The following is a 22771-nucleotide window of genomic DNA, read 5'->3' as shown; positions in this document are numbered from 1 at the left end:
ACACAAACTGTTGTACCGACCTGTCCAGGTGAGATATTGTCAGGTACGCCCTCTAACACAGAGACGTTGTCACCCCTCGATGTCCAAAACACAAAGCACTGGACAGCTTTTACCAACCAGCCCCTCTCCCCAGTCCTCATGGAAGACAAACTGCTCTCCCTGCAGGAATAAAAAGTCCACACTTTAACACTACTTCTTAAGCTAGAATGGAATGCAAGATTTTTGAATTAAACATTTGTCTAGTTTATGTGTTTTGCGTATTTGTATTTAAGTATTAATTGCGTTTACTTTCACAGTCTCCTTTCCTCGCTTCTCACTGTCTCCTCCTCGTCCCCAATAGAAGACAACTCTGGTGACTCACTCTACAAACAGAAAACAAAACAAACAGCAACATGTTTTTACTAGTCTTTATTAGACTGATTCTATATACCTGTTGTAACTTGTCTATCCAGACTAAATTAAACAAAGGACATGAAACCTGATCCGATAGTCTGCTTACAGTCAACGGAAAATACCTGGATTGCATTCAAAATGAAACTATTTGCAAAAGGCCAGACTATGGAATGCTTTTAACGTTGAGCGTCTGACTTATAATTTGATCCAGTTTGCTATGAATTTGCGGTTAGCCATTAGTTCACCACTTGTGTATGTTTTGCATCATATTACATGCATTTAAAGGGTTCTTTAACAATGTCATGCCCGTGGATCAGGGTGTACAGAGTGAGGCTGTTGTAGGCTGTGATTGTAAAGCCCCTTGAGGACATGTTTAGATGTTGTGCTATAGTTAAATTGACTCGACTTACAAACTGTTTGCTATGCTCAATATTGAACACAATCCAACAATGACATCAGGGAGAATCAACATTCTTGAAATGTTCAACCAAGGGCGAGCAGTTCAGCAGTTTCTCTGTCTTATGTTATTTGGTGCCAATTTATATACAAATATAGTTTTTCTAACTAACCTGGAAGAAGGATTTGCCTTAGGTCTCTTCCTTTCTGCCACATACAAGAGATGTGTCTCAGAGTGGGACCACACCAAGCAGCCAAACTGGTCTAAGGATGCAAAACACAATGTTATTAACACAGGGTCTGGAATATGTAAAAGGCAAAGCTTAAATGAAATTATTTAACAAACAAATGTGCAGATTACTCACTATCTTCATAGACTTTGCCATGTTTTTTTAAGCTGTTAGATTTATGCTTTTCATCTTTATGTTTTTACTCCAGATCTATAAGGTCACAAAGAAGCAGAAGAGAAGAGATGTCAAAGAGTGTGGGTTTCAAAACAGTATATGTGGCAAAACAGAGTTACAGATTAACATTATAATTAGAGCAATGCATAAATGTTTTGGTAAGGCCTTTGAGGGACTTAATGCTGAATCTGAGCCAGACACACACACCTCAGAAACTGTTTGTCCTCTCCTTTGATTGTGCACTCTCTGACCACAGCCTTCATGTCACCTGAGGGGGAATCCTTGCTCTGCAGCCTGACAGGACAAACATATCAACAGACATTGTTTAGTTTGCATACAGTTGGTTTAGGGAACTAAAGATAAAACAACAAAAAGGGTACTTACTCTCCTTTGATCTCAGTGCAGTTTCCTGAGGCTCCAGAGTACACCACCGACTTGTCATCATGAAATACGATGTACTGTCTGCAAAAATTGACATTTTCATTCCTGTCCAGGTCACGTTGGCTCCATTCTACAGAGGAAATCGAACAACATTATTTCAAAATCAATATATACAATATCTTTCATGACAATTTTACAGTGGATGGCACAGACCTGTGTAGATGTTGCTGTATTTGCCTCCATACTGAGAGGTGACCACAGGTCCTACGTCTGCTCTGCTCAAAGAAGGGAAGAGGCTGAGCTCTCTGTAGAGCCTGGCAATGTCCTCTGGGTTGGTCACCACCTGACGACAAGCAGCAGAATAACTCGCTCTACGCCTCAATACAAACTGTCCAACAACGAACACCGCCCTATTCATTTCCGAGCTAAATAGCGGACAGCGGCTAATAATAACAAGCTGTAGTCATAATACGTTTGTTGTGTTATACTTAACAGTTTACCACCAAAAACTGAGGTAACTTTATAAACATAAGCATAATCATTAACGCAAACCAACTAAGCGATTGTCGAATAATGATTAAAACAGCATAGTAAAATAAGCTACTTGTTTTTAGCCGTGTTTGGAGGATTGCATAGGGCACGATACTTACTGCAGTTTGCTAGCTTAACTTTAAAACTGGCTACAGTGAATGTAGTTATTGACACCAATAACGGCTAAATTAACACCGTTAGAAACGTATAGGAGGTGTACTTCTAGGGTAAAATTGGAGTTAATTTAGCGTAATCATACCTGTGAGTTCATGACAAAGACGGTGTGTTAACGTTACCAGTCTCCTGGAGTACAAAGCGGTACTTTCACTCTACTCTTTTTCTACCTCTAACTCTGACTCTGTTTCCCCTCTGCGGCCTCCTTACTGCCCTCTGCTGAAATTTGCTGGCAAAAAAAAACTGAAATAAAAACTCACTCTCAGGATGTGTTATTTGAATAGTTTACACACGGTTGGCCCTAATGACCCTTTCTTCCCTTTGCCTTTATTCATAGCAGTAACGTGTGTCGATGCTTCTATTTTATAGACGAATGAGCTTTGCAACAACCAACTGGAAAAGTTGACAAATTACAAATTACAGCTTTTAGCGCCCTCTCGCGTCATCATCTCAAGAGTATTTTCATGGTGCTTATCCAAAGTTATTGATTTGTTACTTTAGCTTTCGAAGCACAGTAATATATATTTAGTTTGTATTTTTGTTGTAAGTATTCATTAAATATTGTGTGTGAATGACAACCAGCCCACTGCTCCTGTCAGTCAGCTGGAGTAGGTGGGGTCACAAAGAGCCAAGATGGCTGACTTTGAGGAGCCGCTGTCAGAAGAAGAGAAGGTTTGAAGACTGTTTTATTCTTTGCTTAACGTTGTGTTTTATTATTTGTTGATATTAACCTGTCTTAAATGTTCACATGAGGTCACGGTTGAGTTTTTTGAAAGACAATGCCAGATTTAGTCATGTATTGAAATGATAAAGTAGTGTTTCTAGTCACCACAAGCTAACGAGCCGATGCTAGTGAAAGCTTATAGTTGGCTAGCGGTGAAATCAAAGGCTGGTAGAAGGCTTTAATCACTAGACACAGAACAGTTTATAGTTGTTGAAATGTTATCTTTATAATTGTTAACAAAAGTATCGACGCCAGTTTTCAAAAGTCGCGTTGCATTGCCAGTGTCTGCAATAATTACAGTATGGGCTACGTATTCCTCTCATGTACTGTTAGCTAGCATTAGCGGCTAACGTTACTTGTTCAGGATTTCTGGGTCAAACAGATTCAGTTGCAGCTCAAATACTTGTTAGCCTCTCCAGGCTGCAGTTCAGTATACCGGTGCTCACCGTTTATATGGAGTCTAATAGTGACACCCTGCCAGTGGCAGCTGGACACATTACCAGATGGACGCAAAGCTCAAATTAATAACAGACAGTCGTTCATTGTACCCTCATGTAATTAATATGACTAATTATCAATGTACCATTAACATCAACAGAGTTGCGACATCATGTTGGTTATAGAGAAATATTTCAAATTAAACATGTATTGGTGGTCAACAAGAACATTTAGGGCAGGATGATGGCAGGATTTTATATTGACATGACAGTCTCTGGACAAGCGTTTATATTGCAGTGTCCTCTCACAAAGCATTGTCTCGATGTTTAATCCTTCATTCACAAAACATACACAAAAGCTCATATGTTGGTAAATAAAACTCACTTGATATTATTATTGATTGAGTTGTTTTGTTCTAATCGAGATGCTATACTCATTTATAGTTTAAGCATAACAACATGTAGTGTAGTTCTGAACTGATTTAATAGCAGGTCACATTATCATGATGAATCCATTAATTGGTAGCATTCATTCTGCTTTCACAGGTACGCATAGCAGCCAACTTTGTGACTCATGCCCCTCCGGGAGAGTTCAATGAAGTCTTCAATGGTAAGATGTGACTAATTGTGACAACATTTGCATAACAATAATAATATTGTATTTCGTAGAATATATTATATAATCATTTGCTTGATAATGGTATTGGTTGTTTTTTCTTATGAAAGTAATGCATAAACAGTGGTTTATTTGTGTCTTGCTAGATGTGCGACTTCTTCTCAACAATGACAACCTCCTCAGGGAGGGGGCATCACAGTAAGTAACATATTTTTAAGAAAAATGCCAGAAATTCCAATACTCAAAATGTACAACATTCAAAACACTCGATCCACCTTTACATCATATTGTGTTTTGATATATATATATATATTAGGCACTCTTGATTATAAACATGGCCAGTGTTTTCAAAATAGTCAGTGGAAAACATTTATTTGAAAAATATGGGGGGATATTATGAACGCCTACTGAACTTTTGCTTCTTTCCATTTGTCCAGCTCCTTTGCCCAGTACAACATGGATCAGTTTACTCCTGCCAAGCTAGAGGGCTATGAAGAGCCGGTATGTTTAATCCTTAAGTCTTTCCTATTCATTCCAGAAGAGCACGTGTGAAAGCCAGTCTTTTTTAAATCTTTCCCTTCCCTTTTTAATAGGTCTTGATCACAGAGCATGGGGACTTGGGTCAGGGACGTTTCCTGGACCCTCGCAACTGTTTGGCTTTTCGCTTCGACCACTTAAGAAAAGAGGTGAGCGATGTCCAGCCCTACGAAGGAGAGACTGCCCTGAGAAGCTGGAGAGATGCCTGTGATACTTCCCTTAGTGCCTACGTCAAGGAGCACTACCCTACTGGAGTGTGCACAGTAAGGCGCACACAAATTGTGACAAAATATTCATCTGTGCCTGACATTTTAAATACTCATACTTGATACCTGATCTGTGCAGGTATATGGGAAAACCGTTGATGGTCAGCAAACTATCATAGCCTGCATTGAAGGACATCAGTTTCAACCCAAAAACTTCTGGTATAATGACTTTCCTGCAAACCTTTGTTTGAAATAATATCTGAATATAGGTCCGCTGTCTGTTTGTAATGATGGGCTTCTCTTCTCTTTAACACAGGAATGGTCGCTGTAGGTCAGAGTGGAAGCTAACCCTCGGTCAGTCAACTGCTCAGGTGGTGGGAGTGCTGAAAATCCAGGTGAATTAAATTTAGTGAGCTATACTTCAGAAATGGAAAAAAAGTCAAAGAGGGACATTAGTTTTTAAGTCTTGTCTGTCTGCAGGTGCACTACTATGAAGATGGGAATGTGCAGTTGGTTAGCCATAAGGAGGTAGAGGAATCAATACCAGTGACTGTAAGTGAAACCTTTCATACATGGGCACTCATGCAGTCTCTCAGCAGTGATGTTAACCTTGTGTTGCTTACAAAGTTTAAGCCTATAAATATTGGAAAGTAATGATTTATATATGTGTTTTTGAAACAGAATGAAAGCCAGACAGCCAAGGAATTTGTTGACATTATTGAGAATGCAGAGAATGACTACCAGGTAAGCAACCCTTCATTTTATAAACTTTTTAAAATGCTAGGTCTTATTTTTATCCAAACCTTAAAAGAAACAACAATTTTTTTAAATGAAAATGTGAAGATGTTATACTTAATATTTGTTGACTCCCACTTTTCTCTCAGACTGCCATCAGTGAGAACTACCAGACCATGTCTGACACCACCTTCAAGGCCCTGCGTCGCCAGCTGCCGGTCACACGCACTAAGATCGACTGGAATAAGATCCTAAGTTACAAAATTGGCAAGGAGATGCAGAATGCCTAGTGGAAGGTCAGGGACTTACCAGGGAGACGCTCAATCCACTGGGCCCACAACAACCCGCCTATACATGTGCAAAGGACTAACCAAAGCAAAGCTTTATCAGTATGGGGCAAGGAATTATAAAAAAAATAAAAAGTATAACTGAAGATTTGCAGACCGTTAAGCACAGATATCCGTCTGCTGTAAGAAAGTTATGAAAATAATCATGGTTGGGAGAAAGCGGTTACTTCTGGGTGTGTGTTGTAAAACAGTTGTGTTGGGTCAGTGTGCAGGGCTTTGCTCAGGACTGCTACGTATAAAGTAGACCTCCAGAAGTCAAAAGTTAAAATAGTCAATCTGATGCAGAACTGTGGAGTTCTCAGCACACAGAGGAAATAACCAGGACCACACAAGGCAGCTGATGAGAGAAATGAAGCACACCATCACATATCAGGGTTTAATTATAAGAAAAATCTAAGCATTTGGAAAGCATTTACTGGAAATGCCAGTAGTTGTGTGTTGCTAGTGAAGTTGACAGTATTTCTAGCTGTGCACGATCCTCAGCATAGCTCTGTTCCTGCACTGTAGACCTGTATGTCTGTCTCTCCGGGCTGAGGGAGTGTTACCCGTTTTCTGTTGCACTCCACTGATTTATGTCTCCACCCATGCAAGCATTTGACTGAAGATAAAGCCACTTCCACGCTGTAACGTATTCTCTGTTCTGTTACATCGGCAACACCACCTCCATTGCTGTACAGCTTTTCCTTTGTAAGAAGGAACATACTCATATTAACCAAGATTTATTTGCCAAAATCTCTTTCCTATGGTAAAGAACTCCATCTTCCAACCCATGTATGCAAATTTCTATTTTAATATGCCGTTTTTATTTTTGGAGTCTTAAAATAATGCACTCTTAAGTGTAACAAACGTGTATTGGTTGATGCCCAATGGACGCATCACAGTAAAGCAAGATCATATACTGCTGACAGGACTTCTGAAAGGCCATATCATATTGTATGTGTTACATAACGTCTGAGTAGGCTGACTCTGGATCAGTTACTTGTTACAGTATACTACGTGCTGTGTTCAACCCTCACACCATACGACAACTGTGTGCCGATCAGTTATAAAGTTGAAGACTGTACTGCCCCAAAATAAATGGATTGAAAATATTGGATAGATTGTTGTTTTTTTACATAGCGTATTAATCAAGATTGTTTTACTAGCTGTTCTAACAGAAACACTTTGACACACTTAGCTTTAAGGCATTGTCAATTTATTTATTAACAGCACTGGATCATGCAAGTGTTCGTGATATGTGTATTTATAGAGAAAGCTGATGGACGATGCCCCTCACAGACAAACGGTGTATCAATCTACAGTTTTTAATTGATTGCTTGAAACAGTTACTTTCATTCAATTCTTGATTTTAAATCCAGGAAAAAAACAGTAAACCTAAAAAGGTACATCATAGTGTTGCTCGGAAAAGACAACACTGAATCATTTAACGGATACTATCAAAACTGTAGCAGTAACAAGATACAAACCTTAAGTCCCCATCATGTTCTTGATGGGAAATCCCCCCAAGAGTTATCGCATGATAGTCCATCTTGGTTTGGGTAAAGAAGGCATTACCTTCCCTGAATATAAAATGAATTGTAGACATACAATATATTATAGTAATGTAGTACAAAGTGTGCTCTCCCTTTTTAAGATTCAGTGTATTCGTGACTAACGTAATAGAAAAAAAACAGCACATGCATCTGATGGCAATTAAAATAAACTTTAAACTATTTACAGTATAATAGTGTTTGCATGGACCATCTCAACAGGAACTGCATAAGGATTCATTGGAAAAACATTTATAAATGACTCACTAGTTTAGTGTGTAATGGTGATATCTAAACATTTCCTATACTCTACATCCATATAGGTTGGCCCTCCTACTTGCTATACAGTGCTGCTCAAGCCGTGGCTTTTTTGATTTAAAAATGACTGGCGATTTGAGCATTATAGAAAAAGAAAAGGAATGTTGTACTTTGAAACCTCTTTAATGTTTCTCTTTAACAGGTCTTTAGCTTGTTCTCTTTATACATACGATTTCTAAACACCCTTATTATAGGGTGAATGTGGAAAATAAAAGATAAATATTTTCATTCTAAAACTTTAAACTTACAAAAAAATCGAGATAAAGAAACAAAGTCAGGAATGGTAATAGAAATATGAAATCAGATTAAAGAGAAATCATAATAAACTATATTTTATTTGAAATAGTTCTTTTTTTCTCAGGGTGTGGTATGGAGGTAGGGACGTGGAGGACTGTGATGCATCTCCCAGAACCAGTCCAGGTCTTAAGTGTCTTTACTACTGATTTAGTGTGCTATGTAGAGCGTATGAGGGCTGATAAAGGGGAATATTACAGTAACTGTCGATGTAGGCCTCGCTCTTTTACAAGTACGTTTGTAGAATCTGGCTGTTAGCTCGAAGATAAAAGCAGGTCAGGCTCCTTGGCTCCTTCCTGCCCGCTGTTGCTGTGTCCGCAGTTCCCCGTCAGCTCGGGGAAGAGGCTGGTCCGAGCTGAGTGAATTGGAGAACCTGGAGTTGGACTCATGCCTGGTTTCTTGGGAGGGATTGGAGGAGGATGGGTCCTCTCTGAGCGAGGAGTGAGGGGGGAGCGGATGCCTGGAGATAAAGGCCCTGCAGAAGGAGACCTTCCCCCAGGAGGAGATGCTGCTAGATTGCGGTAGTCTGTACCAAAAGGAGAGCTGCTGATTGGTGCCAGCTTGACGCCGGCCTGCTGGCTGGTGAAGCGGGACAGCACCTGAGTGACGGTGTTGCGGGCCAGCTGCTTTGCCGAGCTGTGCTCTAGTGGGGGAGGGATGGAAGAGGTGGTGGGGGAGAGGTCTCTGGGGGAAAGAGGGCCTCCATGCAGCTGATGCTCCAGCTCAGCCTGGCTCTGGAACCTGTGCCTGGCGGCGTGGAATCGCTGGTTCACACTGGCCTGGTAGGAGGACTGATGGAAGCCTGGGCTGCCCAGACGCTTGGCAAGAACAGGGGAGGAAATAGGAGAAGAAGAGAGGGAAGAGGAGGCTGTGCTGGACGGAGAGTGAGGATGAGGGGGGAGAGGGGAATGCAAAAGTACTCCACCCCCATTCTCTACCACCCCTCCATTGTCTGCTCCTCTTCCCTCCTGTGCCGGCTCTGTCTCTTTTTGAGTGTGATGCCCATTGACCTTTGACCCTGAGCAGGATTTAGGAGCGACAGTTATCTTTCCATCCGGCACAGTCTGAACAGAAGTGGACACCAACATCATTTTGGAAAGAGATTCCTTCACCTCGGTCTCCTCAGCCTCCTTTGCCTTTTCTTTACCTCCTCCAGTTTCAGCCAACCTCTTCCTCAACTCCTCCAACTGTTTCTCGAGCTCCCTACTCCTCTCCTCCTCTTTGCTGATCCTGGCCTTCATCTGCTCTCGTTCCGTGTTAAACTCAGTCAGCTGCCTCTCAGACCGGGCCTCTAGCTCTTCTGCCCTGCTCTTCTCATCTTCAAGAACCCCACGGAGCTTCTCCATGGCACTGGACTCCTCTTGGAGTAAGGAGTGAAGTTGGGAGACCTTCTGAGCCTCCTCCTGTGCCTGGCTGTTGGCGTTCTGGAGCTCCAGCGTCAGGGTTGAGGAGATCTGTTGCTGCTGGGACAGTGACTCCTCCACCTGGCTCGCTGCCTCGGCTTGTTGCTGCTCTAACTTCCGCACAGTTGCACACTCCACTTCCAACTAGAGAAAGAGTCAGAGAGATAAAAGATGAAAGGCGAGGCAGCTTTTCCACATTTGGCCACAAGGAGGCAAAAGAACACTGCTTTGTAACATTGGATCCAACACAGGAAGAAAACGCCTACCCTGTTTCAGTGTAAACATTTTGGTATGTATTTTGCACTTATTCCAAATACAAACTATGATTAAGTCAAAAGTGACTGAGTGTCTTTTCTGTTTATTTTTAAATGGAACTGATCTACTGCAAAGGGAATCCCCCTATGCATTCATTCATTTGAAACAGATTCAATGGCATACGATATGTAAAATGTATTATTTATTAGACCCAATGCATATCAAAATGTCGGCTTTCTAGTCTGTACCTATTGTCTATTACACTTTAATTGCATTTGGGACACCTAAATTACTATGGATTTAGGAAAAGGGATGAACGACACTGTCGTTTTAGAGTCAGAAGAGAAACAGAAAGAAGCATTTGGTCATGTTTAGCCATGTTAAATAAATATTTGCTTACTCTGCATGTTTATGGAAAGTTTAGTTTGCTGTGAGGTCATTAGACGGTGAATGGGCGGCTGAAAGCTTTGATGAGTTATCGATGGAAAGGAGAGGTGATGAAACACATGTACAGAAAAACAACACAGTCAGGAAGCCTGAGGAAGACACTCAGGAACCGTTTCTTACATAAAGCCCCTGTATGAAGTTTGTATAGTGGCTGATTGTGTGCTCACAGTATGTGTGCGCCAGCTGACCTTGCATTAGACATGGACATCCATTATCTCAGGTTTCCTGAGGCCATAAAGCCACATGGCTGCTGGACAACTAAACAATGGCCTCTTCCTCCTCTCTTTCCTTTGAAACAGTACTGTAGTGGTACATAAAGGGTGCCTGCGTGGGTTGTTACTTTATCGGGCCAAGCCCTTTCCACCCTGCTGAGTCACACAATAAACTGTACTGATGATTCCCTGCTCAGTTACTGGGTTTTACTCTAAAGGACAGGGAGAGGGAAAGAGAAGAAGAAGAAAGAGGGAAAGGAAAAATATCTTGAACCAGATGTGCTTGGATATCAGCAAGAGAGAAGTGTGATCACCAGTTATTGCTAAGACTTTACCAAACCTACAAATACATACACACACATACACACACACACTGCAGGTGTACATTTGATATATTTTACACATAGTCATACCTGTTGCAGCAGTTTGTCTCTTTCTGTCCGCAGCATGAAGGTGAAATCATCACTCTGCGCTGACTCCTGGGCCCGCCGTCGTTTCTCCTCCTCCAGATCAGCTATCATCTATTTCACGGTGGAACAATTCAATCCCATGACATGCAGACAGGTTTTTCTTGTTCAGTGTATGCATTCATCAACAAATAATGTTTCTTTAAAAAAAACAAAAGACATTCTATTAGATAATCCTGCCTCACAAAGTGTTACATTCAATACAACTATAGGAAGAATCTCAAAGAAAATCTGACTTTGGGGAGGAATATAAAGTAAAACTATTCACAGACATCCATTTAGAATCAAAGAAACTGGTTGAGACTATGTTGGACTGGTGATTTCATTAATAAATAAATAATAATAATAATGCAAAAACATTTAAGTTTTTCATGTGCCAAGATCCAACTGTTACTTATATGGGTGTCCACTAACTAAACAGCCTGCATAGCAGAACCTCTTCTTCATTACTAGGTTTTGTCAGTCTTATCAACTTTAATAAGGTTTACTCATCAGACTCATCAGGTTGATATGTATGAGCTCTACTTTGATAAAGCTCCATATGCCCCCATCTAAGCTCCGGATTCAGATGTTGCCTGTCTGCCTCACTCCCCCAAGCCAAGGCTACGGGACAAACATGTCGACAAATAGATAAATGCATTCATACACAACAAGCCTTTTGTGACACTGCTTGGGTACTCTGGGGATAGCACCATCGTCCAGACACGCAAATCTGAACTGAAGACGATGAGCTATAGAATTCACGGAATGTGTGTGTGAAGCTGACAATTGAGCGGCCCGACCAAGCAAGGAGGCAGAGGCAGAACGTCCAAAAATATAACAATTTTTTATACCTAAACTAAACCTGTTCCACACCTATGTAGATGTCTTGGGCTCGTCCGGGATTTGAACCCGGGACCTCTCGCACCTAAAACCAGAATCATACCCTTAGACCAACGAGCCAAAAATATAACCCGGTGTGGGCATTTATTAAACTTGAGCACAGGACACAGCCTCAATCTTGCTGTTCCTGTCACCAGCCACAGGGATCTCATATACACTACTAGCCCCCAAAACAGACAGGGAAACAGCGCCTAAATACACACATACACTAATCAGCAATTAGACACAGGTGGGGGGGGGGGGGGGGGAGACAACACAGGGCACCAGGTGCACACAATCAACAGCAACAGACATGGGGGAAGGGTAACACTTTTTAACATAAAACCAGCAAACAGAGACAGACAAACTAAAACACATACAGATGCACACACTACATACACTTCGCCACCAACAAAGCTACACAATCCGTAACGGAGGCTGAGATCTATGGCCCCAGAGATCACCTCCGTTACAGTGTGGTTTCCTGACTGTATTACTCACCCTCCTGTGTCTTCTCTCAGCAGCAGACAGCTGTCCCATCATCCTCTCCTGCATCCTCTTGCAGTGAGCCATGACCAGTTTCAGCACAGCCAGAGGGTTGGGGCCCACCGCCCGGCCCTGCATGTGTCCCTGAGGCTGGGAGAGCGTGTTTTCACGTTCATCTGACTCGCTGTCCCGCTGCAGGGCCAGGAATGGATCGCTGAGGTCATACTGGCCATAACGCTGCTGGACGAAAGTATCTCTGTGCTGAGCCTAGATACACACAAACATAGAGCACACGTACTGTTAGGCTGTCCCATTCAGGTGCTGGATTAGATCAAGGCAAGTCCAGCTGTGTATTATTTCTACCTGCGGCGTTCTTTCCCGACTAAAAAGAAAAAGTGAACAATGTGATTTTATTAAAAAGGCCTAGTTTCTGCATTGCAGCACCAGACACATGTGTCAAGAAAAAGACATGGGGCCTAACAGCCAAGAAAAACACACAGTAACTCATCACAAACATATTGAGTGAACTTTGGAGATAGATTGACTTTTAGGGAAATATCATTTTGTAGCATACATGTAACACCATCAAACATTGACTCATAAGTAAATGTGTGTACAGGAAATCTGCATGAAGTGATGTTAGTGTGAGCACAAGCAGATGGTCTTTCCCCTCAACCTTAACACAAAGAGCCTGTCCAACCCCCACCAGGGGCAGATGTTAACTCCTCTCCAGGGATGTAGGGGTGAAGGACCTGGCCATTAAATAAGACACATACACAGAGCTATCTTTAATGGAGAGTTTAGGATATACCTAAACCAAGAGCAAAATAATCCAATAATAAATGACAGCACAACATCAAGGAGATGCTGAGGGAGAAGAATATTGCGGGGGGAATAAACTAGTGTCTATTAACCATAGACTGTGCCAGCTTGTTTGAGAGGAACAGGCTAAACTGACGTGACACGTGATAGTTGACCTCACTCTGGGTCTCCCTGATACATCATCGGGAGGTCTCATTAACAACATACAGTGAGTAGGTTTGATTTCTAGAGGCATGCAGGGTCAGCTGGCGGAGTCAGTGATGTCAGCACAAGCCACAGAGTTCACACCACGTGCCTTCAGGACACCCTTCACTGTCTCCCCATCCAATACTCATCAGACACCCCGGTACTCTGGCCCCCCTTCATCTCCCTGCCCAAACACGCATGGCACCGCATTCCTCTGCCTGTTCCTCACCATTTCTCAGAAAAATGCCTCTCTCTCTCTCTCTACTTCTGTCAGTCTTTTTTCTCGCACGCTCTGAACAACACAAATACACACATATACACCCAGAGGGCATCAGTAGGCAGGCTGTATTTGAGGCTCTTTCTCTGGCTGAACAAAGAATGTGACCCTCAGTGAGGAGATTACAGGACTTGAACAAAGACGCTGTCTCAATGCCTTGAGTCTTAGGCATTGTCTCCATGTCTGACCCAGAAGGCTTCAGTGTGCATGCTAGGATGGGTACGCATGTGTGGGTAGTATCTCTGTGTCTTTTCCCCCCCTTTTTATGTTAATATGGGTCTGCATGTTTACCTGTGGCTGTGTGCATGTGTTTAGGGCTGGTCTTTGAAAGTAAAGCTTCTTCATTAAGCTGAGACAAAACTGTAGCTTCCTGTGTTAAATGGCTGTTTAAACCGACCATTAAGGGCAGCCTGAGATTGGATTGTCTGTGTGTGCGTGTGTTTAGGGCTGGTCTTTGAAAGTAAAGCTTCTTCATTAAGCTGAGACAAAACTGTAGCTTCCTGTGTTAAATGGCTGTTGAAACCGACCATTAAGGGCAGCCTGAGATTGGATTGTCTGTGTGTGCGTGTGTTTGTGTGTGGCTGTGTGTGCAATGGAGGCAGTCCTTGCCTAGGGACTGGTCTCCCATGGTTTTCCCGGGATAGTTTGGATCATAATGACAGAGTGTGCCTTCCTTTATGAAAGGGCACAACAAGCAAACCCTCTCTGCTGTAAGGCTGAGCTGGAACTACTGATGACAAATGTCTCCACAACTATGGGTGGGAAGGAATAAATGACATGCTGTTACTCCCTGTTTCATAATCAATAATTCTGTTTTTGAATTCAGATCAAGAATTAATCTCAAATATCATGCCATGTGAGAGCTATGGAAAGTGGTGTGCTACAGCTTGTTTGAGCATTACCCTCTTCAACAGATTGTATCCCCTAATGCATTCCCGCAGCTGTAACGACGTGTGAAAGACAACCTGATGCTTTTCACCCGGAACAATTGTGTTAGTCCGTTACCTACAGCCCCAGGATACAATCATCTCTTGTGTGAGCTGAAAAGAACCAGGGAGTCCTGTTTCCTTAGAGATCCTCTATAATGGCCGTCAGACAATGAAGGCAGCAACTCTAAATGGTACATCTCCTGTTACAAATGTACAGTTTGGCCCTTAATCTGACAGGAATTGCATTCAAAATGAGCATGAATGAGCATCTGAGCAATGAGCATGCTGCTGCTGTTTGCACACCATGCTGCATAAGGTTTTTCGCATAACCGACTGTCTCCAGGGTAACGTTTTTAATCCTGAAGCTTTGCAGAGGGGGTATATGGGAAAAGTATGTGGTGAATTAGTTCCTCTCTTAAGAGAAATAGTGAGACACACAGAGACAAAAGGACAGCAAGACCAGACCTGTCAAATATGAAAGTCTTTGTTAGAATTTAAGGCTTGTGCTAGTGTTACCGTAGGAGGACAATACATTGGGATGCCCCCACATTTGACCTTTATTACTTCTTGTATTATTAGTTATATTCATTTATCAAGAATCTTGATTTAATATCATGTAACTGTCTAAGACTATGAGAGGAGGTAGGCTCTAATGTGAAGCAAAGACAGTGGAGAACAAAAGATGACACTAGGTCAGCAGCTGCAGACTCTTTAGTGTTGGATCCTCTTCAGATTTATGTCCCTAGCTTCAGTGTTTTCTTGGATGAGGAAGTAAGATGTTAGCAGTGCAGTTTTTCTCCTGGGGAGAGGACAACTACTCTGCTCTACTTAATAGTGGAAAAGGACATTTAGTCAATGGACCACTTGTCACTGTCAGCCGTGCTGAATAGCAGGCCTTGGCAGGTGAGCGCTATCAATCCACTGGCGGTCACATCTGATTTAACAGAGCTGGTGAAGCTGCGAACTCAAACACACACAAAGGGCTCTGACCCCATTTCGTTGGTTCTGGTCATATAGCATCAACAGTCTGGGAGAACTCGTAAAAATTAGAAATGGGTGACACAGAGTCCATGAGTACAGACAGACTAAAAGCTTATGCTTTTAGTGTGTAACCTATCTATAAGGTCCTCATAAGATGGAGTTCACTCATTTAAATTCTTGAATAAGGACAAGCTGTACAAAACTACGTCTGAACTGCGTGCTATGAAGTATTTCCATAAGGCACTAGTTGAGTCAAATATACCTTAAGAAATATTTTAAAAAAACATATTTTATACCAACCCATCAGTGTGCAAGTCTTATTTAGTTTGAGCATTTCAAAGGAAGTTTGGAGTGACAGACTAATGACTAGCTAACCAGCCACTAAGGACAACATAATCATTAGCTACACAACACTGACAGCATAACAGTATGTAGTATTGTCTTGGGATAACACATATTGCAAATGTACTGACTTAAAGATACATAAATGGATTTTGGCCACATGGAGGAAATGTAAAAGTTTAGACACAAATGTGTGAGAAGTATGGGGCGTAAAGTCAAAATAGTATTATTGTTGAGGCCTAAAGAGAAGCTATAGTATAGTGCCAGAGAGTTTGGTGATATCATCTGTGGGTCTTACAACTTTCACATAGTAATTCAAAAAGTATTTATTAGTAGATCCTTATATCTCTTCACATAAACACTTACTGAAATTAACTGAGCAGTCATATTTGTCCCACAAACGAGCAGATACTGTTGTATATACACATACAATACTTTAACAGTACCAGGTTGTTTGTACCAGAATGTTTTGTAAGCTTAATCGGTATCCAATTAGCCATTTGTAGTGCATAACATCCATCATTTATTTTATTGTATTATTTTTCTTTAAAATATATTTCAAATGTGTACCATTAAAGTAGTCAAGAAAGTTCACTTTAAGGAAAGAACTGGGTTTAGAAAATGTGTAAGGAATATCAGTTTGAAAAAGAAAACCTGGTGTCTCGTGCAAATATCTCAGAGAGCAAAACATAGTTAGTAACAGAAAGAGAACCTCGGGGGGAAATAATGTTTTTGTACTGAAAGGGGCTTTTTCCCCATATTTACCATAACAGACAAAACATGGGCCCCAGATACAATAGCTGTAATTTGTACAGGGGGCCTGCCCCAGTGACATATTTGCAAAACATGCTCAGCAAAAGAAAGACAAATAAAAGAGAGGAAGAAACAGAGACAAGACAGAGAAAAAGAGTTTTAAGTTTGTGCTTTTTAAAGTGCTAAGGTGTGTGCTTAAGGCTTTGGCTGCATCTTCCACACCTCCCACCCACACATTTACCACAGACAGCACTAAGATAACTCGGAAGACGCCAAACCAAACCTTACTTTACTTTATGGGCTGTGCAACAAGACAACTTCCAAGTAATGATTAACCGCCCCAGTTGCTATCATCAGTGGTTATTGAGGAAACATGGGAGCAGGTGCTCTTGCCCTTTGGTCGGACAATGCTTTTGGAGAAGCAAATCATTAGGGTGGAATAAGGAAGTCCTCCTCAACTGAGTCAAAAATTAAACAAATTTATGTTAGAAATGTCAACAAGAACTGCTTTGAGAAGCAGTGATTTTCTTATCTATGACTGACCACTTATATCACTATTCTATTTGTAGCAAGCAAATACTCTCGTGTTCAGTGCAAATAGCGGCTTAGGGTGGAGCTCGTTACCATAACAGATATGATCCTTATTTTGTGCTGGGCAAAGGGATAAGACAGGCTGCCAAAAAAAGGAATCTTAACTTAGGAAATAAAGTACCCGATTTATTTCTCACATGGACTAATATTTGATGTAAATTAAGTGTGTGATGTGCAGGTTAGAACTTCATCTTAGCAAAAGCAAAAGAATAAAAGAAAGTTTGACCAGTCATGTTGGCATATTCAGGTCAGGAAGCTTTACACTCGCGGGCCTTAGGCAGTTGATGTGGAAGCACTTCACTGTCATCATAGCCGACTGTGCATTAGTCTTATAATAGCTAATGCTATGCTTGTAAGGCCACCCTCTCTGAGGTTTGTGCTCATTTTTATCATATTTTACCCTTAGCAATCTCTAAAACATGTCCAATTTAGGGAGTGATTTTTGTACAGGAACAGAATATACAATCTTATCTGAACAGCACAGTCTAACCAAGCCCTATTGTTTTATGGAGTCAGGAAATCATGTCAGCCTGCCAAAATAGACAAAGCATTTTAGGATTGCAGGATATGACATCATATGGAAAACAAGACTGGTCCTGCTCAACATGACTGCAACATTTGAACCAAAACAAAAACGGTTCAATCCATTTACAAGTGGCCATATTTGTTTCACAGCCAAATGTACTGAAGAGCAAACCTAAGAAACATTTCGATATCAGTGTCACAAGTTTGCTTCTCTCTGTGTTTATTTGGCACCTCGAAAGTCGTGCATAACAATCACAAAAGACTGCTCCACCACTGAGAATTTAAAAGGCAGGTCTGTTTTCCTTTCTCTAACTGTCATTCCTTTGAGCTACTGGAACGTTCTCTATGTTGGATTAATGCCATGTATGCCTGACAGAGCGAAAATAATAATAGAATGAGTTCCTGCATAGATATAGACAATCATCAACTCATAAGATACGCCACTCCTGTAGAACTGCACGACCTGTAGAACTGCACAATCTGTTTCTGGTGTCATGTTCTCAGGAATGTACCCTAAAGTAAAACTGCTACTCCGTCTCCTTCGTTATGAGAACTAAAAACAGTACAATCAGGAATCTGTAGAGACATGTCCCAATGGTGACGCCACCATAAAAGTAAGCAAACACTGACACAGATTCAACTTTTTAGAGGTGTCGTGTACAGGAAGGGTTAAAAAGGCATCTGAATGCGGTTGTCCCAAGCAATCTAAAGGAATCCCAAGTACTTGCTGCTGAGGAGAGAAAATATTTAAAGTTTGGGAAAAGAGAGGCGAGAATTTAAGTGCTGTTTTAACTTTCTCAACTGTCCTCAAGTTAACATTATTGATACATACTGATTGTGGTAAATGTGGCATGCTAGCTGAAAATGCCAGAAGAGAACTCTAGATGGAAGAAAAAAACACTATGGCATATCAAGAATCAGTAAAAAGTCACAGTTGTAAAATGAAAAACAGGAAAGACTGACATTACAATCCGACCTTCTGGGTGGAAAATCAATACACAGTCAGACAGAGCTCAATATTGGACACATTATTCTGCTATCAACCCCTGACCTAGCCCCATGGCTACACACAATCTGCACTATCTTCGACCAGTCAGTAAAACCGTAGTACAAGCCCCCAGTGGGAACAAGGGAAGTCAGTGATTTGAGCCTACAACTCTTTACATCCTCTCCATAATAAACACTGCAGCCTGTAACTGGCCCACCAGAGACCACCAGAGCGTGTGTGTGAGTGAATGAGTGGGCAGATAGGACACGGGTCATGGTAAAGATGAAAGACCCCCGTAATGTCGCTGTGTGTGAGGAAGGAGGAATGGAGGAAGAGGGTAAAAAGCGGTTAGAGATACAGAAAGATGAATAAGTACAGACAGCATGGCGACTGTACATTTGTCCTAAGGGGAACTTATGTGCGTAGCGTTTGGGGCCAACCCTGCCTGCATCAGATCTGGAAAACTGCCATCTAAGATGCATCAGGGCTGGTAATGTAAGATCGGCTTCCCTTCAAGCCCTAGCACGAAAATGATTTCATGATTACAGCCTAACTTACTTGCTAGATAAACTTCCCTATCAAGGCCGGTTCATTAAGACTAGACAGTCAGGGTTGCTACTTGTCCTCATCACAGCCTGAATCGCTACTTTAGAAAATGAGTCAAGCATTCAGAGACTAAGCAGCTTCATCCGAGCATGGAGCAGCTGCAGCGATCATGAGTGTGAAAAGCAGCCAGGGGCACGGGGAGAACCAATCAGACTAGACTCAAACACTGCAAAGCATTGTAGCTGAAGGAAAGCTATGCCCTTTCACTTGAATATGAATGAATGAGCTGGACAAAACTGGGGATTTATCAATGTGTTGTTGAGTGTCTAAGGTACTTTCAAAATGTGCAATTGGATTGAAAAACGAGACATCGCCCTAGTCTGTTCAGAGTTTGAAACACAGTAGGATGCAGCTGATTTGTCAGAGAAAGCCTGATAACAAGTGTTTGAGGTATGTACCCAAAGAGAGGTGCCAAACAGCCAGCAAAGTCTTCCTCTATGGCCGAGGGCAAATATTCTTTCAGTTCGGAAGCAATTGGAATTTCCCAGATTGAAAGAAATGTGAAAAGATGTTGATAGTTAGGACAAACACTGTTGACACATATAGTTCTGAATATTGCCTAAATTGGAAGAAAAATATGAGAATTTGACATTTAGACTACGTCCTGTTTAAGGCAGTAATAATGTTGCTGAACTGTTGGAATAAAGGCCTGGGAAACCAGAATGGCTCCTGCACCATTGTCTTTACTAGCTCTGTTTCCTTAGTTTCCTGTTTACAGATCCCCTCCCTGCTAGCACACATTCTTTTTGGGGGGTGTAATGCTGACAGGTTAATTTTAGTGTAAAGGCAAGCAAACAAGTGTGTTTTTTTAATAGGTTGCTAGGACGGCTTTAATATTGTTTTTCAGCTTTTATTACGTATGACTGCTCCCAAATGCATGTGAGGTGTTCAGCAATGTGTATGAAAGTGTCAATACTCACTCTGAGGGCATGTATGACCACATCCTGGGCCTCCAGCTCTCCCTCCAGGACACTGAGGAGAGTCAGCAGCTCTCCTCTGCTTAGAGCCTCCACATTCATCTTCTCATCCTGAGGACACAGAGGGAGGGAGAGGGAATATGTAAGAGACATGTTGTTATTGGTTGTTTTTAAGGAATAAAATGTACTTAAAATTCAATCAAAATGATCTACCTAGTCAAGAAATTAAAATGTGACTGGCTGTTATATATGGATTTATGTGAAGCGGTGCACTTAGTCCTAGCGTTAGTGACTTTTCTGATAGCATTTTGTCAGTTAGTCGCACAGAACTTGTTTAGGATGGGATTTTGGATCCCATCTTTGGCCTCACTGTGTTGTGCCCAGGGTTATAAACCGGAATTCATTAGCATATCTGCATGTTAAGTTGCTGAGGGACTGAGGACAGTTGCTGTATTTGGTCCCCATAGTAAAGATTGTATTTGTTTTAAGGTGAATGAGACGTTTGAAACATCTTATTTGCACACACTTTTAAGGTATTAGCCATCCCGCACTCCATCCACTGTGTCCTGTGATTCATCAGCTAGGTCCAGTCATAGTCATAGGGCCACAACACACTTCACACAGCTGATGTCATCCTTAAAATTAAGAGAAAGACAAAACACAGTTGACTTCATCGTTGTTGAAGTTGCTTTCAGGTTATTATCAGTGCCTCATAATGGTGGGCTGCTCCTAAGAGTGTTAATCATGTGTTTGACAAAATACAAGCAAGCTGGTTAGTCAGATAACCATTTAGTGACCATTATGCCATGCTTTTTTTTTAATGTTTTTCCGCTAATTTGTTCAGATTTTAACTTGAATTTGTCCCTCCTCAGTACCAAAAGTTAAAGCAACCGTCTACATCCTCCCTTTGAACAAACTTCTCCTCTTCTCTAATAGAGAATGTTGGCTACTGTTTACTTTCCTGCTGCAGCATTCAAATACCTCGGTGCATTCTGTGGCTCACCACACATTCACATTCACAACACACACACACATTCACCACACACACACACACACACACACACACACACACACACACACACACACACACACACACACACACACACACACACACACACACACACACACACACACACACACACACACACACACACACACACACACACACACACACACACACACACACACACGAGTGTGTTTGAGCTGTTGGCTGTCAAGGCAAAACTCTATGTTTCACCCGATATCTGTAAATCAGTGTCCATGGAAAATAATTTCTACATTCCAGGGATGCCCACACCATGGGAAGTATCAGTGAATACTTAGTAAATCCCTGAATCCAACTCTCTAGCCTGCATGGTTTCATATGTGGCAAAGTTGCAGTGTGGCTTTGTGATGAACTCATAACCGCCCAATGTAAACATCTTACAGTATTGCAATGATATATGGTTCATCCATGCAACTCATAACATGATGATTGAGCAAAATAAAAAAGTCTATATAGGATAGCATTAGAGCTAATTTGTCTCACTAGACTTTGGTGAGTGTTTCCATGCTTGTGTGCACTAGGAGGACACAGTTCACTTATTTTCTTTATGGTCATCTTTTCTCACACAAAGCATGGATTCAACTCAATTTATCCTGGCTCATTAACAGGGAAGGATCAGTGCTCAATGTGCAAGACAGATTGAACATTGTGTTCAAACCAAACTAATGATCGCAGCGGTTGCTCAGGAACAGCAGAGGATCCACCTGCCGTCTTAGGCCTTTGTCTGACACAAGGGACTCATTATTTCCCGTGTTGGAAACATTAACTTCAATTGCAAAGTCATATAGACATCACAAAAACAACACATTAGCTATCATTCATATAGATTGCCTGCAGTGATGATGGTAAAATCAATACTGCATCAATATTACTGAAGTAATCACACCCATTACCCTGAAAATGAACTCAACATAAGACCCCTGGTTCTCAGCGATTCTTGCCATTATCTGTCTTTCTAAATGTACTTTTGCAATAGGTTTTAGTGCAAAGTACTGACTAGTTGGCGGCTGTAAAGTTTCACTTAACCAGAAATGACAAGCACCATGCACTACGAGCAAATAGGTTGGGTCAAAAACCTGTCTATGGACTTTTTAATTTGACCTTTTTTTACTCAAAAAAGCCCGACTATATTAGAGACTTAATTTGTGGAAGACATGTAGCAATTATTCCCACAACCTCCCGTGTAAACATACCTTCATGCGCTCAGTTCTAGCCGCATTAATTGTTCTCCAAATCCAAAAAGGAGGCTCCCCAACAGCATGAATCAAAGCAGTACACTGTCAGTGCCCTGGCTCTCAAGCGAGTGCAAACAACAGACGTTCAACGACGAGGCCGCCAGCCAATCAAAGTGGCGTAGTGTAACAATCGGACCAATGGCTGGATGGCATTTAGCTAGGGGGCGTGGATTAGGGCGTCCCTGAGTCTCTGGGATAAACCTCTTTGTTTCGGACGTCCAGTGTTGATTTCTACACATGACTGTTTCTTAGCGTAATTTGGTACATTTAGTCTAATCATGGCATACTATAGGTGCATGTTGAGTAGTTGTGATAGTACATTATTAGTGACAATAATATGAGTGTGCTCCAACTGAGTATTTTGCAATCAAAAGCTACATTAAAATATTAAATCGATTATAAATGAACATAACGAATGCTC

At 41.5% G+C, this 22771-nt stretch overlaps 3 protein-coding genes across 5 annotated transcripts in view; 1 reads left to right on the top strand and 2 right to left on the bottom strand.

Annotated features, from left to right (window-relative positions):
* Window positions 1-2349, bottom strand: part of LOC307034721 (acylamino-acid-releasing enzyme-like) — a 13055-nt gene extending 10706 nt beyond the window's left edge. Inside the window, 11 exon segments of the mRNA XM_079673598.1 lie at window positions 21-74; window positions 76-159; window positions 289-321; window positions 324-362; window positions 963-979; window positions 982-1053; window positions 1155-1187; window positions 1190-1229; window positions 1400-1487; window positions 1578-1704; window positions 1788-2349. Of these exon segments, the coding sequence (XP_079529724.1) occupies window positions 21-74; window positions 76-159; window positions 289-321; window positions 324-362; window positions 963-979; window positions 982-1053; window positions 1155-1187; window positions 1190-1229; window positions 1400-1487; window positions 1578-1704; window positions 1788-1992 (792 nt within the window). The 5' untranslated portion in view covers window positions 1993-2349.
* A 509-nt stretch (window positions 2350-2858) lies between these two features.
* On the top strand, window positions 2859-6972 carry capza1b (capping actin protein of muscle Z-line subunit alpha 1b). Its single transcript, XM_079675168.1, has 10 exons — window positions 2859-2951; window positions 3987-4050; window positions 4203-4254; window positions 4494-4557; window positions 4650-4856; window positions 4939-5018; window positions 5116-5194; window positions 5280-5351; window positions 5481-5543; window positions 5684-6972. Exons 1-10 carry the CDS (start codon window positions 2913-2915, stop codon window positions 5822-5824), a joined length of 861 nt encoding a protein of 286 aa, XP_079531294.1. The 5' UTR covers window positions 2859-2912; the 3' UTR covers window positions 5825-6972.
* Window positions 6973-7054: 82 nt separating this feature from the next.
* cttnbp2nlb (CTTNBP2 N-terminal like b) lies at window positions 7055-22448 on the bottom strand. 3 transcript variants are annotated; one of them, XM_079675164.1, is made up of 6 exons: window positions 22309-22448; window positions 20597-20705; window positions 20074-20181; window positions 12169-12420; window positions 10753-10860; window positions 7055-9569 (listed from the first exon to the last, which is right to left on the bottom strand). In XM_079675164.1, the coding sequence occupies exons 2-6, from the start codon at window positions 20645-20647 to the stop codon at window positions 8277-8279; spliced, it is 1812 nt and encodes a 603-aa protein (XP_079531290.1). In that variant the 5' UTR covers window positions 20648-20705; window positions 22309-22448; the 3' UTR covers window positions 7055-8276. The 3 variants fall into 3 exon arrangements, with proteins under 3 accessions (XP_079531290.1, XP_079531291.1, XP_079531292.1); XM_079675165.1 differs by lacking the exon at window positions 20597-20705 and having other exon boundaries at window positions 22309-22437; XM_079675166.1 differs by lacking the exon at window positions 22309-22448 and having other exon boundaries at window positions 20597-20646.
* Window positions 22449-22771: the final 323 nt, after the last annotated feature.

This window comes from Notothenia rossii (assembly GCF_949606895.1).
Source record: "Notothenia rossii genome assembly, chromosome: 4".
NCBI lineage: Eukaryota > Metazoa > Chordata > Actinopteri > Perciformes > Nototheniidae > Notothenia > Notothenia rossii.
Note: the sequence above shows the minus strand (reverse complement) of the source record. Positions and strands in the feature narration are given on the sequence as shown.